The sequence below is a fragment of the Serinus canaria genome, chromosome Z, assembly GCF_022539315.1.
Source record: "Serinus canaria isolate serCan28SL12 chromosome Z, serCan2020, whole genome shotgun sequence".
NCBI classification, from domain to species: domain Eukaryota; kingdom Metazoa; phylum Chordata; class Aves; order Passeriformes; family Fringillidae; genus Serinus; species Serinus canaria.
Genome location: NC_066343.1, coordinates 35044418 through 35060605, shown reverse-complemented (window position 1 = coordinate 35060605; position 16188 = coordinate 35044418). Strand labels below are relative to the sequence as shown.

General features: G+C 39.7%; 1 protein-coding gene across 6 annotated transcripts in view; it reads right to left on the bottom strand.

The window, feature by feature from the left end:
• The window catches only part of SEMA4D (semaphorin 4D), a 90542-nt gene that overhangs the window by 15506 nt on the left and 58848 nt on the right, over positions 1–16188 (bottom strand). For 5 of the 6 annotated variants that reach the window (XM_030236789.2, XM_030236787.2, XM_030236788.2 and 2 more), the window contains exons 2-5: positions 12060–12122; positions 4492–4885; positions 2128–2273; positions 888–950 (exon numbers count right to left, since the gene is read on the bottom strand). In XM_030236789.2, coding sequence (XP_030092649.1) covers positions 888–950; positions 2128–2273; positions 4492–4585 — 303 coding nt within the window. In that variant the 5' untranslated portion in view covers positions 4586–4885; positions 12060–12122. The remainder of the gene's footprint in view (positions 1–887; positions 951–2127; positions 2274–4491; positions 4886–12059; positions 12123–16188) is intronic. The other variant, XM_030236796.2, reaches the window with a different exon arrangement.

Below are 16188 nucleotides of genomic sequence, written 5' to 3'. Positions count from 1 at the left end.
AAACCAGGGAAACTATGAGCCCGGGACACAGCATCTGGGGGTTTTTAAGAGCGCGAACTGAACAGGCTGCACGTTCAAGAATCACATCCTTCCAACTGCAGAACAGATCTGCTTTTTGCACTCAGATGACTTGCAGACTTCTACTTTCAAACCTGTGTTAAAGGCCTGACCATCAGTCTTTCCCAGCAAATCCCTGCTTTACTGCACCATTAAATGAAGTGGTTTTATGCAAACAGAAAGGTACATCCACATACAGTCAACTACCCCAAGTAAACAGGCAAGAGAGGCAAGACGAGCAGGCCAGCCTGTGCCTGGGCAGTCATAAGGAGTCAGTGGTTCCCAGAAAAACCAGGGGATCCTGCCAAGCTGACAGGAGGTCTGGCTGCTCGGGTGCCCTCTGAGCTGAGTCACACCACAAGGGGAACACCTGCCAAGTAACACAAAATATGCATATACGAAGCTAGCGAAGAAATAAACTAGCCTAATAAAAAACCCCTATGCCCTAAAGCAAAGCACACAAAATTAATCATTCACTTAGTAAAATCAAATGCTGTGAAGGAATTATTGCAATAACAAAACACAATAGTTACTACCAATTACTACAGTGACAGCAATACTGGTTTATCATCTTAATGGAAAAACATTAAGCACACATTAGGGTGTGTTCAGATCTTCAAACATTCAAATAATATTCAACAAGAAAAATAATGAACTTAAAAAAAAAGACTAAGTGTACTGCAATTTCTAACACTCAAGGTTAATTTAAAAATTTAGGTGATTGTTTTGAAATTTTAATTTCAAACAGTTGCAGACTTTCTTCTTTTAATGTCACTCCTCTTGAAGTAAAACGTGCAAAATCTTTCTCCAGGTTCAATAAAAGTACATACCTGTTCTGATTTGCCCTTAATTGCACATTTAGTCCTTTTATCTTCTGTCACCTTCCAGTGTAACTAAGTCAAAAAACATGCAACAAAAAAGCAAATTGTACACTTTAAGTGAAAGCAAAGTATGAAAATCTTGCAGTAACACACATAAGAAAAGGCAACCCCATCTAGAGGAAATAAAAGACATTCTGCAAGTAGCATTCAAAGGTTCAAAGCCATTTTTTCCAGGGAGGGGACACTTTCAAATCCATGTGCCTTAATCAGAACTAAACCACCATCTTTTGGGCTCATAATGATAATTCCCCACAAATGACTAATTAACTTTCATTAACATATGCATTAGGGAAATGCAACTCTAACTGGTTAAAGTATTTTTTCAATTTGAAGTATTTTCTATTTCATTAACACCTAATAAAAAACACTTGGGGGAAATAATCAAAGAAAATTGACTTGACTAATGTACATTATACTGAGTACAACTTACAATTATGTTGTATATGCTGGTGAAAGTGCCCACCACCACCCATGAACATTTCTTTGGATTAAAAATCACATAAGCATCTTCTAAAGCACCCTGGGTGGTAGTCCATGCTGTACCTCTACATGTCAGCCTGTGTTGCTGATGGGAAGAAAAGCAGGAGCCTGGGAAGGACCTGGAAGCAATATAACATTAGCAGACTTCTGCCTGGGCTAATCTACTTTGAGAAACCAGCACCAACATATTCAAAGCACTTCTCTGAGCAAGTTGATCAGACCTGTCTGCACCACCACTTGCTGTGCAGACACACCTAGACACCAAACAGAAGATGGGACTGAAAGGACAGGGCCTTCTTTTGCAACACATTCAGCACAGCCTGCTCTGAGCAAGCCCCAGATTTGCCTCTGTTTTAGATTACTTTTTGACTCAGATTATCAGAAAATGGCCCATTCCTGATATTAAGAAAACATGTAAGAACTACTGCTATGGATGATACATACAGTCCATCTCATCCATCCTGCAGCCAAGAAGAAAATACCCAAGGAGAACTCCCAATTACTTGTTTATATCCAGCTTCTCCTTTTTTATTCTCTTTTAGTCTGTAAAATCTTCTAGAAATAATAATTGAGTAGACCATACAGAGCAATTTCTCTTTTAGGTACCTACTTGTCTAAAATGCAAAAATGCAATGATACTGATATCGGGAAATTAAATCAAATTTGGAGTACAATTTTTACATGGAGGATAATGTATTAAAAGGCATACCTCGTGCTGCTTCTCAGCAATATTCACCGCGTTTAAGGCAAAGATCACTTCCCTGGCTCCTACATATAGAATGTTTTTGTCTTCACTTAACAGCAAGGTTGAATAGTTTGACACTTTTGATTCATTAAAATGTATCAGCTGGACCTCTGTTGAAATGGAAAAAAAATAGCGCCTCATGAAGAAACACAATCACTTAGGGTCAAGCTCATGAGTAATTTTTTCTAAGTTGTCTAAACAGCTGTTGGAAAACCTGAAAACAACGAAGGTTAATTCAGACAACCCATGTAAAAGACAAGGGACCCCTCAGAAGCTTGATTCAGCAGAAACAGCAGCTTCCACCAACATCAAAATCACTCGTCCCAACTTTCTCATTCTATTTCAAATGCTCTAATATTTCCTCTTGTGGTGATCCCTGTAACTCACATCTTCCTTCATTTTTTTTTCTACTTGCTTTTTCTAAACTTGTATTTTCCACATCCACTGTCAGACTGTTCCTCACCTTTTCCTTTCCACATACCAATCTACTGCGGAAAATCAGGCCAGTCACCACATCCCTTTGCAACTACCCTGAACAAATCCTACAAAATATTCTGCATCTTAAGACAACTCTTCAGCATACTGACATTACAGAAAGAAGACACAGAAGCAAATAACAAACCATATGCAGCTGACTGTGAAGTGAAAACCAGAGATTAAATATACAACATATACACAAAATAACAGCATCAGGGAAAAAATCAAGATGAATAGAAGTAAGACAAGAAAAACAGGGAGATATGAGAGAAAAGGCAGTGGAATGAGGAAGTGTGTAGAATGGACCAGAATGGCTTGAAGAAAGATGACACAAACTGACTAATACAAAAGGGTATTTTTTTTCTGAATGTACAACTATAATGTAAAAATAACTGAAAGCTTTGTACATGAAGACGCAAGATTAATTAAGCATGGCTTTTAACAATACAGATGAAAACAATGTACTACTGCATCCAATTGTATTATCAGTAATTGCACATATTCAATATTCTCATGCATGTAATTCTGAAATCTTTTACTTGGCAGGAAAATTTTCCCAAAATGGATTAACTGGTTCATGCAACTACACAGAACTAAATTCCCTCCTCTATTCAAAATAGGTTTTCAACATTTAAATGCAACAACCTTTAGCAGACAGAGAAAGAAACAGCAAGAATGAAAATAAACTCCATTTATTTTGACTAATTTGGATGTGAGTCGGCAGTACCTTACTATACAGCAACTTGCCAAATTTTAACAACAAGAGAGAAGCATCAAGGAGTCTAAGCAGCCTTGTCTAGGCCACCCCTTCTGAAAGGCTGTGTCAGCAACTCACTAACTGCTATACTAACCAGTAGGAAAAACACTTCCTACAGTCATCCCATAATCTGCTTACTCCTACTACATTCTTAATCTCCATCTATCTTTTCCTACAGAATGTCTGCTCAGAATTTAACATCCTTATTTAAGATTGCTTCATTATACAGTCAATGCATTTGTTTGGGTTTGTTCAGTTATTGTATATTTGGGAAAGTAATCAATTGCTGCTTACTTACATTAAAGAAGGACCCAAAGACTAAATCTCTTATAGCATCCATGTCACAGGGGAAAAGGGGGATTAGGAGCAGAAAAAAGGGAAAAATGCATATATTCGCAAATAACTACTCTACAGACTTTGCTCTGAAGTTCTTTTCAGACCCAGGCTAAATTATTAAACCAAAAGCTAGGGATCCCCTGATTTCTATTACTTCTCTTTTTACTTATATTTGCAGACTTCTGATTATTGTATTGGGAGATTATGAATACATGCTGCAATTTCAAAGGCAAGAAAAAGCACTGCTCTGTGAAAGACTTTCGTATCTAGACACGATAAAATGCTGTCAAAAGAGGGCCAAATGCTGATTTTTCCTTTGTCTGTTGATTTATTTAATGCTCAAGATGGCTCGGTGTCAAAATAGATTATTAGCCGGAGAAGTGCATTTTGCTAATGTATTCAGACTCCAGGTAAAAATAATTTGTTTAAAATAAAATACACCTACTGGGGTTTTCTCCTGAAACAAGTTTCAGTTGCAATATCCTTCAGCTGAAAAAGCCAAATTTGGAATTCCTCATCTGTTTCAAAAGCTGTTTTCAAAGCTGCTTGAAGGAACCAAAATCAGTTAACCCAGTGCCTCAATGACTTTTGAATATTGTGGTCCTAAGCACTTCATATGGTGAGCAAAGTAGCAACACCTGACCAATTCACAGCAAGTTGGCTGAAAGAACCTAAAGCCTCACAGAGCTTCAAATCCCACAGAAACCCTGAGGATGTGGCAATGTCCCATGTTACAATACTTAAATTTCTGCTCTTACCTTTGTGTTCCCAAGTGATCCTCGGCACTGGACCAAACGCTATTGCCACTTCTAGCAACAAACCCCAAACAGCATAAAAAGCACACAGAGCCATCTTCAGTGTCCCTGCTCTTCGGGGCTCACTGGATAACTGCAGCAGGTAGCGCTTCTTTGGCAGATGAAATGGAGACCCCAGGGAGTATTATTAGAGACCAGGCATTTCAGCTCTTGAGAGCAACACAACAAGGGAGGCTGGAACAACTGTACAAGTACGTGCTTTTCAGCAGATCACTTCAAGAGAACGCACATTTTCCAGGATGCTGCATACAGACTGCCCACACACTCCACAGGCTTTTGAGCTGCTGAGAAGTGTGACTGAGTGCATTCTTCTGTTTCACCAGAGAAATAAATGACGCTGTGGAGAGAGGAGGGAAGCAAGAAGTAGAAGAGAAATCAAACCAAATACTGCCAAAAAACCACTGATGTTGCAGTATTTCTACAGCTGTCTGCATATCTTAATTTTGAAACAAAATATATTAATTGGTAAAAATCATTTTCTTAAAAACAAGACTCACATTACATGGCAAATGGGCAACAACTGAAAACAATCGTTTCAATCTAGAATTCCAAGTGTAAATACTTTAAATTATCAATTCTGTTTAATGCACAAAACTTGATTCTAGTCTATTCTTTCAACAGTGTGTCACAGAAAACCGCACCTCTCTAACAAACAATAAACAAAGATAACAAAAAACACTAGTATCACAGAGCAAAGAACATGAGAAGGGCAGCATTAATAGTAAGAATGGTTACACAATCCGCTGTTATCACCCAAACTTGGGATCTTACAGAAGTCTTTTTTTTTAGTGAATTTTCCTTTAATGCTACTAACTCACTCAAGGTGTGCAGTGCGCAGGGGGTAAAAACTCAGCTACAGAAACGAAGAGCTAATGCACTGCATACAAAAATTAAGAGAGAAAACACTTCAACAGTGAAACTGCTAGTACTATGAAAGCACCATGAAAGTCATTGTGTCTCTAAGTCAACTATTACTCTCAGATCATGAAAGGCCTGTCCTAGTAAACAAAATTTCACTGATTTCTACACCATCTTGCAGAAGTGTCCACTCTTCCCATCTTCCTACAACCACTCTTAAGTGAAGACTCCAGAAGCAGTGAGTGCATTCACCAATTACTTGATCATAAATAGATTTTGAGGCCTGTACACTTGGGGTGGTGATGAAAAACACATGTCCTTTGCAGTACAGCACAAGATGCTAGATTTTCACTGTGCACCACTGCCTGAGACACCCAGGTGACTCTGGTAAGAGACACACTACAATACAGCAACTGTAATACCTAAAGGTTATTCAGCAGGAGGGCAAGTGAAGGTGTATGGATTTTGCATGGCCTGGTTTTGGTAGCAGGTGGGCTTCAGGGGTGGCTCGTGGAAGAATCTGCTAGAAACTTCCACCACATCCAGTAGAGACAACCTGCGGCAGCCCCTAAGACAGATGAGCTGTTAGCCAAGGCTGGCCCAATTAAAATGGTGGTAAGGCCTCTGTGATAACATACTTAAAAAGAAATCAAAACACAGTGGTGGAACAGTTTTAGCAGTGAGCAGAATAGAGCAGAGTGAGATCATGTGAGAGAACAGCCCCGAAGACACCAAGGTCAGTGCAGCAGGAGAGGCAGGAGGTGCCCCACGCACAGAGGTTGGATTGCCCTGCAGCCCGATGCAGCCCATGGAGGTCCATGGGGATGCTGAGATCCACCCATAGCCCATGGAGAAGCCCCAGGCTGGAGCAGTGGATGCTATAGGAAGCTGTGACCCCGTGAGAGAACTGTGGAGAGAGGGGCCCTGCTCCCCTGCTGCAGCAGCCTCTCCTTGAAGCACTGCACCCTGTGAAAGCATGATCACGGGGTGCAGTGCTTCAAGGAGTCACAGTGCTTCCAAAACTGCTGCGGCAGTTTTGGAAGGACTGTGTGTCCATGGGAGGGACTCACACTGCAGCAGGTCACAGAGAGCTGCTGCTCCTGGGAGGGACTCACATCAGAGAAGTTAATGGAGAACTGTCACCCGTGGGAGGGACCCTACGGTGCAGCTGGGGAATGACTCCTCCCTTGAGCAGGATAAACCATGGCTGATGGTTTATCATTCCCATTCCCTGTCCACTTGCACCACTGGGGCAGGGAGGTAGAGTTTGGGAAGGAGGGAGGGGTGGCAGTTGTTTTTAAGGGCTTTTTTTGCTTCTCATTATCCTGCTCTGATTGTGCTAGTAATGTTTTCAATTAGTATCTCTAATTAGAGCCTGCTTCGCTCATGATGATATTAGATGAGCAACCTCTACCAGTCATTATCTCTACCCATGAACCCTTCCTTAAATTCTCTCTCCCCTGTCCAGAGATCTTCAACAGTGCATGCTTTGTGGCTACCAGTATAGTAAAAGGCATCAAACAGCTACATCAAGCATCCTTTTTCTTACAAACCAGTATTTTATTATCTTTGGGGCTATATAAAGAGGGCAAGGTAGTCTGATTCTCCCCACAATCGTTTCTGAACAAGACACACCATGAAAATCCATTATACCCATCCATGTTATTAGCACCTGCTTTAGTAAATCACAGGCAAGACTAAAAGACTTAGAAATCTCATTTATTTCTATAAATCTCTTAACTACTAAGAAAATATCCACACAAGACTCTAACTTGCTCAAGCTGAACCTGTAACAATATTTTTTTCTGATTTTCTTTTGGTCTTGGTAAGCATTTTGGATCAAATCCAGCTGTTTGTAGCAGATCATATAAATAATTTTGGGTTTTAGTAATGTTTTCAGTTAAGCTTACTAGGCTTTTTTGTGTGTCTTTCATCCTTCCTGTTTATCATCATATACAAGCAATTCCAGGTTTTGCTCTCCATACATTAAACAGTGCCCACTCATCGGAGTTACACGGCATGACATATTCTGGGGCAAGCAAATAGCTTTACAGGTGAGTGTTTAAAAAGGGAACAATAGTTCAATTATTAAGTTCCAGGCAGTTTAGCTATTTTACTTTAAGAGAAATGTAAGGAGGAAAACAGCAGTTTGACACAGCTATTTGTTTTCTTAATGCTACCTTTTGTTACTGAAAAGAATGCATGTAAAAAATCAATTCCCTGTTAACTCTTGATTTTTTTTTTTAATTTATTTTTTAAAGATACAGCTTGGACACCTTAACGCTATCAGTTACGCACAATACCATACAGCAGACATGACTCTAGAGGAGACTTCTGAAGTCCTGTAAATTTTTTGGACTTTCAAACAGAATTAGAAAATATAAACCCTAGTAAAGAAAAATACTGAGTTTTCCTACAGTCACATTACATTCCTAGTCTAGCTCACCTACCACAGTAAATGGAAAATGACAGTGAAGCTTGAAACAAATTACATTATCTTTTGAAGGAAAAAAAGGTCTGGCTGGATCCTTTAATGCCTGCTTTGCTGTGTGGACTGAGAATTGCTTTGGCTATACAAAATGGAAATCTGTGACTTCATTCCTATTGTACAGGATTGCAAGAAAGGTCTTTTTTCACATTAATAAATGTGACTTGTCAGACATTACTTGATCTAGGGCAAAATTTTGCATGTTACAAAATTACTACCGTGAGCATTACATGCCCAATTGCGCAAGATCCACTTTGTTCTCATTTCTATAACTTTAAATAGAGATGAAAATGCACTCAGAACCTTGTCTTTTAATTTAGCCTTCAATTTAGTTACTCTCCCTTGCACCTCCCTTCCCTGTGCTGAAAATTATCTGGAGTAAGTCCTTCACTGACATCCACTGAGAGGTCATTCATAATCTAATATGAACCTCTTTTTACATAACACAACTGGTACAAGAAGTAAGAGTAAAAAAAAAAAAAAAAAATTGAAAAGCCCAGACAATGGCCTCATTTCCAGATTAACTCAGTTCCATCAGTGCTCACTAGCTTTGATTAGATCTTTGAATTTCTGAAAAGTTAGGTCTCCTAATACTTTGAGCTCTAGTACAAAAAAATAAGCCACAATTTGCTTGGAAACAAGGACATTGAAGAAGTAAAGAAGAAAGAAACCTGAAATATTTGGCTACATAATAAATTCTGATTAAAATTACCACAGGCCTACTTTTCTGTAAAAGTTTTTAAATTTTCTGAGGTAAATCATCAATAAATCCTTAATTTAGGGACTATGATGTTAATTTTGCATCAGTGATGTAATGTGTAATGATGAAATGGCACAAAATGAGTTTTCTGTGATGCTTGTACTTATGGTGACTAAAACCAGGGCAACTGCAGAAGCAATCAATGCAGCTCCTGTCAGTTTGGCAGAACACAGCTGGGAGTTCAAAGCTGTGAACATTCCCCTTGACATTAAAACTGTAATGCATGGGAAGAGAAATAGGTGGAAACAACCTTCTGCTCTCTTGAATCTAAAGCTGTTAGCAAAATTTCAGGCTGCATAACTGCTAGTAAGGAATACTAGTACAAGTTTTAACCAGGAAGTTGCAATGGCATATACTGATTGTTTCAAAGATCAGAAACCATCTCTCACATCAGCTGTGTCACTGGGCATCAAAGAAGCAGCTCTTTAGTCTACACCTTCTGGAAAAATGCAAAATCCTAGCCATGCAGTCGAAGTTGGAAAACCAATCATGGGAAGGAGACTGTCATCCTTCTCATCCTTCAGGACACAGAGGCAAAGTACACACAAAGAAGTACTTGTGAACACAAAGTGTTCATCTTTCAGAGATGTCAATTCCACAAACCCTGCCAGTACCCAGGTTTCTTTTATAAATAATGCAACCCAGTGCCAAGTGTCTCCTTCCCCAGTCAGCACAGTACTGCTGGATCCAAGTGCATACCTCGTATGAGCAAATACCACACAAGTTAGCCAGATTCTGGGATTTCAAAGCTAGAAAATGGCCAATTTTGCAACACTCATTTTGAAATATTTTTTCTTCTGACAAACACTTGGTTGCATTATGCAACTTCTCAGTTTGGATCAGTATTACATAAACTGCTAAGTGGATCTAGTTTTATGCTAAGCGGATCTAGTTTTATTTTGTATATGACGGTTAAAAACAGGAGAATTTATTAACACACCATAAACAGTAAGCATCATAGCTGGGACTCTTGTGATTTCCAAGAAAGAATCATTACCATCACAGAGTATCCAGCCTCTCCCTTGCAGAAAGCCCAAGACAATCTAGCCATTCTGGCCCAATTCCATCACTCTCTTCATGATTCCACAGCCATACTAAGTGCCTCCATGATTTTCCTCCCTTTTTGTACTGCACTTTATTCTCCTTCACAGGGTTTATCACACCTAGCAATCCCTTATCTACTCTGTACTTATTCTCTCACCCATGCTATCACCCACTTTTCTTCCCCAGCATGAGCAATGCACAGCTCCATGATCACAGGGGATGCAGCCCCCCAATGAGGCTGCCAGACAGAAGACCATCTTCCTTAAAGGAAGGCCCTTTAAAACACACTTCACCTAGCTCTCCATAAAATCACCGTCACATCACTCATTGTCCAGGGACTGCAAAATGAGGATCTCACAGTAAAGAACAACTAACTGCAAGACACCCTTCCTTCCCACTGCCAGGAGTGAAACAACCATGGCAGGTTTGCCAGGCAGTCAACCCCACTATTTTTAGATAATGAAAAAAAAGTAAAACAACCAAAATCCCAAAAACATTTGCAAAACTTGCAAAGAGTAACTTGTAAGTTACTATGATGAGAGATATAAAGCTGAATATGTGAAGACAGGCGAATTTATGAGTGAATTGCTTCCACCAGAAGAAAAGGGTGGAAGTAAAAGTATTCAACTGTCAGCATCAATTCCAAGTTCTCCCTAAATAACTTTCTTTTGAAGCTTTAACAGAATACAAGCCTGCTTTAATATTTATTGATGCCTATTTTAGAACAGATTCTAAGGCTCAATACTTGAAAAACAAACCAGAGAAATTCAACGAGATTTTGCTTAAACTTGTTTTTTTTAATTTTTCAATTTTGTTTCCATAACTGAAAGGAAAAGTTAGCAGTATTTGTATTTCAGGTAATCAAAATTACACAGTGAGAAGTGTACAAATTACCTTTGACAGCTGAGTTTTATTTACATAGCTTGTGACTTTCAGACCAGTAAAGACAGGATGCTTTAGTTCCCACCCTTTTAAAAACCTCAAGCACAGTGCCATTTTTATATAGTCTCATGAAAATATCATTATATACAATCTTTTTATTATAAAATACATATGGATTCATCTTCTCCTGAGGTAAGGTACAGCCTCAAACTAGCAGACCAGTAGCCCTTTACGATTAACATGCACATAAAGCATGGAATTATTTGCATTTTGAAACTCTAACCAAAATACTTTATAGTTGCTAGATGATTACAAATTAGATGAGGATTCCAAAGACAATTTGGTGTGGTCTTTATCTCTACCACAAAGCCTGATGGAGGATGTGCGCTAGTGCTAAAATATAAAAACTGAGGAAACAAATTCCTAGTTTTAGGCCAGAAATCAGTACTTTCTGTTTCTACTTGATAAATACTTTCTGTTTCTACATGATAAATCCTCAGGAAAGGACTAATGCTTGTGCTTAAAGAAGAGAATTTATCTTCAGAGGGATACTGCTAGAGATCCATTACTTTTTTTAAACTCACATTCCTGTTCTTTTACGACTATATTCTTTTTCTGTGGGCAAAGATTACACAAAGAAAGAAAGAAAAAAAAAGAAAAGATAGATTAAAATTCTTATTTTTAAGATTATTATGGGTAGATCTCTAGAAATAGGATTCAACTTCAAAGAGCAACAAGAGCTAACCTGGATGGTGAGTTATCCAAAATACGGAATTCAAGAGCTGCCCTGGGCATGTTCCAAGACCCTTATCTGCCTGACTGGGTACTCCCAAATATTAAACCTGGGTTGTGACAGTGACAGCACTGCAGTTAAAACCTAGAAAGAAACAAAGTTCCTGAAGTTCATCTTCTCCTACTAGTTAAACATACTGTCACTATCAAAATACTGTTCCGTTTTTTTCTCATTTTTTCTTGGGCTCATAGGACTGAATGAGTCATCTGAAGTTATTTGAAAATGCCTAATGGCACATGTGAAAGTACTTGCATGTCTAAATTAACAGGTATGTGTGCTTTAAAAAAAACTATGTTAGGTGTCCAGCAGCACTTTCAGAGTCAAACATCTCCAAAAGCAAGCCCAGTACCCCTTCATACATACAAAACACAACACAGGGAAGGTGCAACCCTGAAAATGACCTTTTAGTGGTAACTAAAGAACGGGTAACTACTGAGTATGTTCCTGAGTGAAAGAAGTCCTTTCCTGGTAAGTTTCCTGAGTATTTTGGTCTGGAAGCAAAAGAATCTAATCAATCAAATTTATAATCCAATCCTGATTTACATTTTTCAGTATGCACTAAGTCCCCAGTACTCTTGAAGTACATTTATTTGTTTTGCTAGCAAGGACACCTGTAACAGAGTCACCACAAATCCAACACAGCCACCCCTGCTGTGGGGATGTACCTCTGGTTTCAATGTACATACCTGCCACCCTTCAGACCCTCCTGCACACTCCAGAGCTGGGAAGCCGTCAGAAAAACGTCCTTTCTGAAAAGAGGTAAGAAACAGGCTTTGACATCAGTACCACATTAATCCTGAAGGGCAAGTTCTGATATGGGAATTATAATAAATCCTCCCCCAAAAGTTTGGCTTTTATTTTCCACATTTCCAGGGCAGAGCATTCCTGACAAAAACCAGAACTGCTACATTTGCATCCAATGAGCCAAGATCCTGACACTGCACTTAATACAAAAAAAAATAGTAAGCAGACCTGATAAAAAGCAGACACATCAGCCTTTTTAGAACTCGTTTATCCTATCCCAAACTGGCTGATATCCACCCAGCACAAAATTATTCAGTACTTGCACTGCAGTAGCAACTACCGATACTGGTAAGAGTCTGGGACCCCTCACATGCTGGTATGGGATGTACTAGAGAGAGGTTAGACACCAGCCAGCCTCACAAACAACTACCTTTACTAAATTCATATAAAGCAGTTCCAACACTTTCCTCCATTATTAAAGAACTGCATTACACACCAGCTTGGGAAAGAGGCTCTGGATATTGACAATGAAACCCAGCACGCTCGTATTTATTTTGCTGCAATCACAGGTCAAGAGCAGGCCACTATGAGGCAATCACAACTGGACACAACAAAGCATTAACCTAAGACTCTTCTACATAACATGCTTCCAATATGCAGACTCATAACGCTGTTACATCAGATTGTATTTAGCATACGGATTTCCTGATGTTCAAGGCACTTTTAGAAGGCTGAGCCACGTGAAGGCATAGTGTTTTTTAACAAGTCACTGCCGGTCTGAAGTAGATTTCACTACAGTCAATAGTTAAGGAGGGGCTCCTAAGGATGCAAGTGCACCTGTCAAAAAAATCTCTACCGCACTTCTGAAGGCTTCATTCTTGTCCCAGAAGATTATAATGACTCAGAAGACAGAAGCCTCAAAAGAAACAGGCTAGAAAAAATTACAAGAAGCAGCTCAATACTGCAGGTCTAAGGATGAGCCTATACAAGGTCTTTTCCAGAGATCTTCAGTAGTGCATGCTTTGTGGCTACCAGTATAGTAAAAGGCATCAAACAGCTACATCAAGCACCCTTTTCTTACAAACCAGTATTTTCAGTAACTTGCTAGTGTGTAGAGTAAGAGACAAATGCTGGCGTTTAGGCGTTCTGATTGGTTTCCTCATCGTGTGATGAGGACGAGTGTGGGGATTAGGGTTGCTTCAATTGTGATGTAGAAGAGTATTAGCTCTGAGGCTGAGAAGGCTAGAAGAATGAATAGTTGGGCTAGAATTACTGTTGTGGCAAAGATTCGTTTGCGGACAGCAGGTTCCTGTTCTAAGTGATTTTGGCTTGCTATGATTATGAGGGGCAGGAGTCAGCATGAGAGGACTAGTAGTGGGGAGGAGATTTGGTTGATTGATGTTCAGGGAGTTAGGCCTTTGCTTGGGTAGTATGTTGGTGTTAGTCACTGTAGGCTGATAGTGGCAATTAGCAGGCTGTGTAATCTAATGTTAGTTCATAGATGTTTAAGTGGGGACAAGAAGGTTAGGGGTAGGAATGCTGCAGTTGGAATAATAATTTTTAGCACTGTAGAAGGTTGATGTTGTGTAGGTGGTTGGAGCTGTGGGTCCGGGTAGAGGCTACTAGCAGGGCTAGGCCTGTGCCTGCTTCGCAGGCGGAGAATACTAGCATATAAAGAGGGCAAGGTAGTCTGATTCTCCCCACAATTGTTTCTGAACAAGATACACCATGAAAATGCATTATATCCATCCATGTTATTCCCAACGGCTACTTTTCACAAACAGTAGCAGAATGTAACTGACTTACTTTTGATGTAAAAGGCCCCATCCACCTTTCATTCTGCTGAAAACAAACTAGGGCAGGCAAGCTGTAAATCATCTGATCAGTTATGAAGTTCTCCACAAACCAACGTCCAAATCACCTCTATGGCTTTAGCTACTCAGTATTGAAGTGAATAGGTAAAATTTACCAAAAATTCCTGCTTGCCACAAGAGGCTATCAATCAACACAGACACTATTGGTACCAAGATCCAAGCACGCCTCCCTACAGCTTATGCTCCCAGAGCAAACTATAATCATCTATTTTGGCTTCAGGTACCTTAAGAGAAAAAGAAAATTCTATTTTGCCGCTCTTGAGAAAGAGCTTCCAGCAGCCTATAGCTTGTACAAGCACTTTCACTATAACAAAGCACTTGCAATCTAAATGAATAGCTACAGAAAGTGTGAAACTCCTCGGAAAAGCCTAGCAACAAATTAGCTGACCTGTATACTTTCCTGGCTTACTTCAAACAGCCTGACATGGAGGTTTTCAAGTCTCAGCAAATAGCTCCATGTTTCTGAACTATGATCTGAGGTCACTGGGGACTGAAAGACAGGTGGCAGATGGCTGGAGGTCAGGCCACTTCTCAGCCAGCCTCTGAACCTCCACGGAAATGGAAAGAAGTAGATGAACTGCTAGGACTTCCAAGCTGTGGCACCTCAGCTCAAGAACTCTGCTCCTAAAAGCAGTCCATCCCTCCTCAGTGTGGTCTTTGGGAAGGGGCCAGTAACCATCAGTGCTTCCGGCAGAGAAGCCCACAGGCATGGGGCTGAGTGTGAGGGTAGCTGGGCTAAGGTGAAGGGTGGTTTGCAAGTAGGGGCTCATTCTCCTTTGGTCACACTGCCACTGCCTGCCTGTCAAGACACCACCTGTAGCCATGCTGCACACAAGAAATACTCCCAGCTTGCCAGAAGCTATGACATAATTAAGCCCTTTAATCCAACTAGGACTTGAGCATGAAATTAAACATCTGTGTGAGCACTGCAGGTTGGCAGACATCCTTCAGGTGCTCTTGTTCAACCCAAACCTCACAGGTGATCCTTTACAGCAGGTACTGCAGAAGATCCTTAACAAAACTTATGCCCTTAACAGGTTTTAAGAGTACCTAAGTCTAAACTTATGGGAAAAAAGCCCTCTGAACTGTTTCTTCTGGCAATGATTACTTCAGCTTGGGGAGAAAAATTATACCACGAATAGCTCATTATTTTGACAAGTGTGACTAAGTCTGCAAAGATTAAAGAAAACACCTACTGGATTACAAATGAAAGACAGTCTGGAATACATCATGTAGAATAAAGGGATAGTTGCCCTAACAAAATTTTTCATAAAAGATCCTTCAATATATGTGTGTTTGCATACACTTTATTTATTTGAAGGGCTTCTGTTCTGTCAAATTCCAAACCACATTAATGTATTACAAGGTACTTCTGGCCGTTGCATCCTTCTTGCATTTAAAAAAAAAAATTAAAAACCCAAAGAACAACTACCACGTACTATTTTTCCTCCTGCACATCAATTACCACCTAGATCAGGAGCATTTCTTTCATTTTCTATTCAAGCCCATGCCTCCTGTAACCAGGTCCTTGTGATTCTAAATGAAGAGAAGAAAAAAGAAAACTCAAGAAAACTAGCTTATAAACAAATTTTCTTTACTTGGAAGTTTCTTTGGGAGCCCAGAGGGGCAAATTTTAAGTTTGGGAACATTTCAAGTGCTACAGCACTATACACCGACCTTACTGAAACACCATTTCCAGATAAATACCTTGATAATCACAACTAGAGCTATATTTGCTACCTCTATTCAAGTCAGCCACAACCTATACATACCGGCTTTCTTAAAAAAACTATTTTAAAAGCTTATGGGGAAGCCACAATAAAGCCAACATAAAGCTATGAGTAAGACTGCAGAGACAGCTGCCCACAGACAGTGTCTGTGACTAAGAACTTTCCTGTTAATGCTATGTGTGGTTTTACAGTTTTGAATTACATGAAAAGGTAGGCCAGATTATGAATTTCAAGATCAGTGCACGCTACCATCACTGTATTTAAATAATTCATCTGAAACACTAAAATAACTGCTGCTGACATTGCCCCCACTCCACTCTGGATAGGGCTGGTGATTATACCTGCACCACCTGTGCAAGACACTGGGGGTGAAAAATCAAGTAACAAATGTGCTACAATATTTAGAGAGCAAAGCCCAAAATTTTTTTTCCCCTTTCCTGCCTGCAAAGTTTACTTTTCATAAAAAA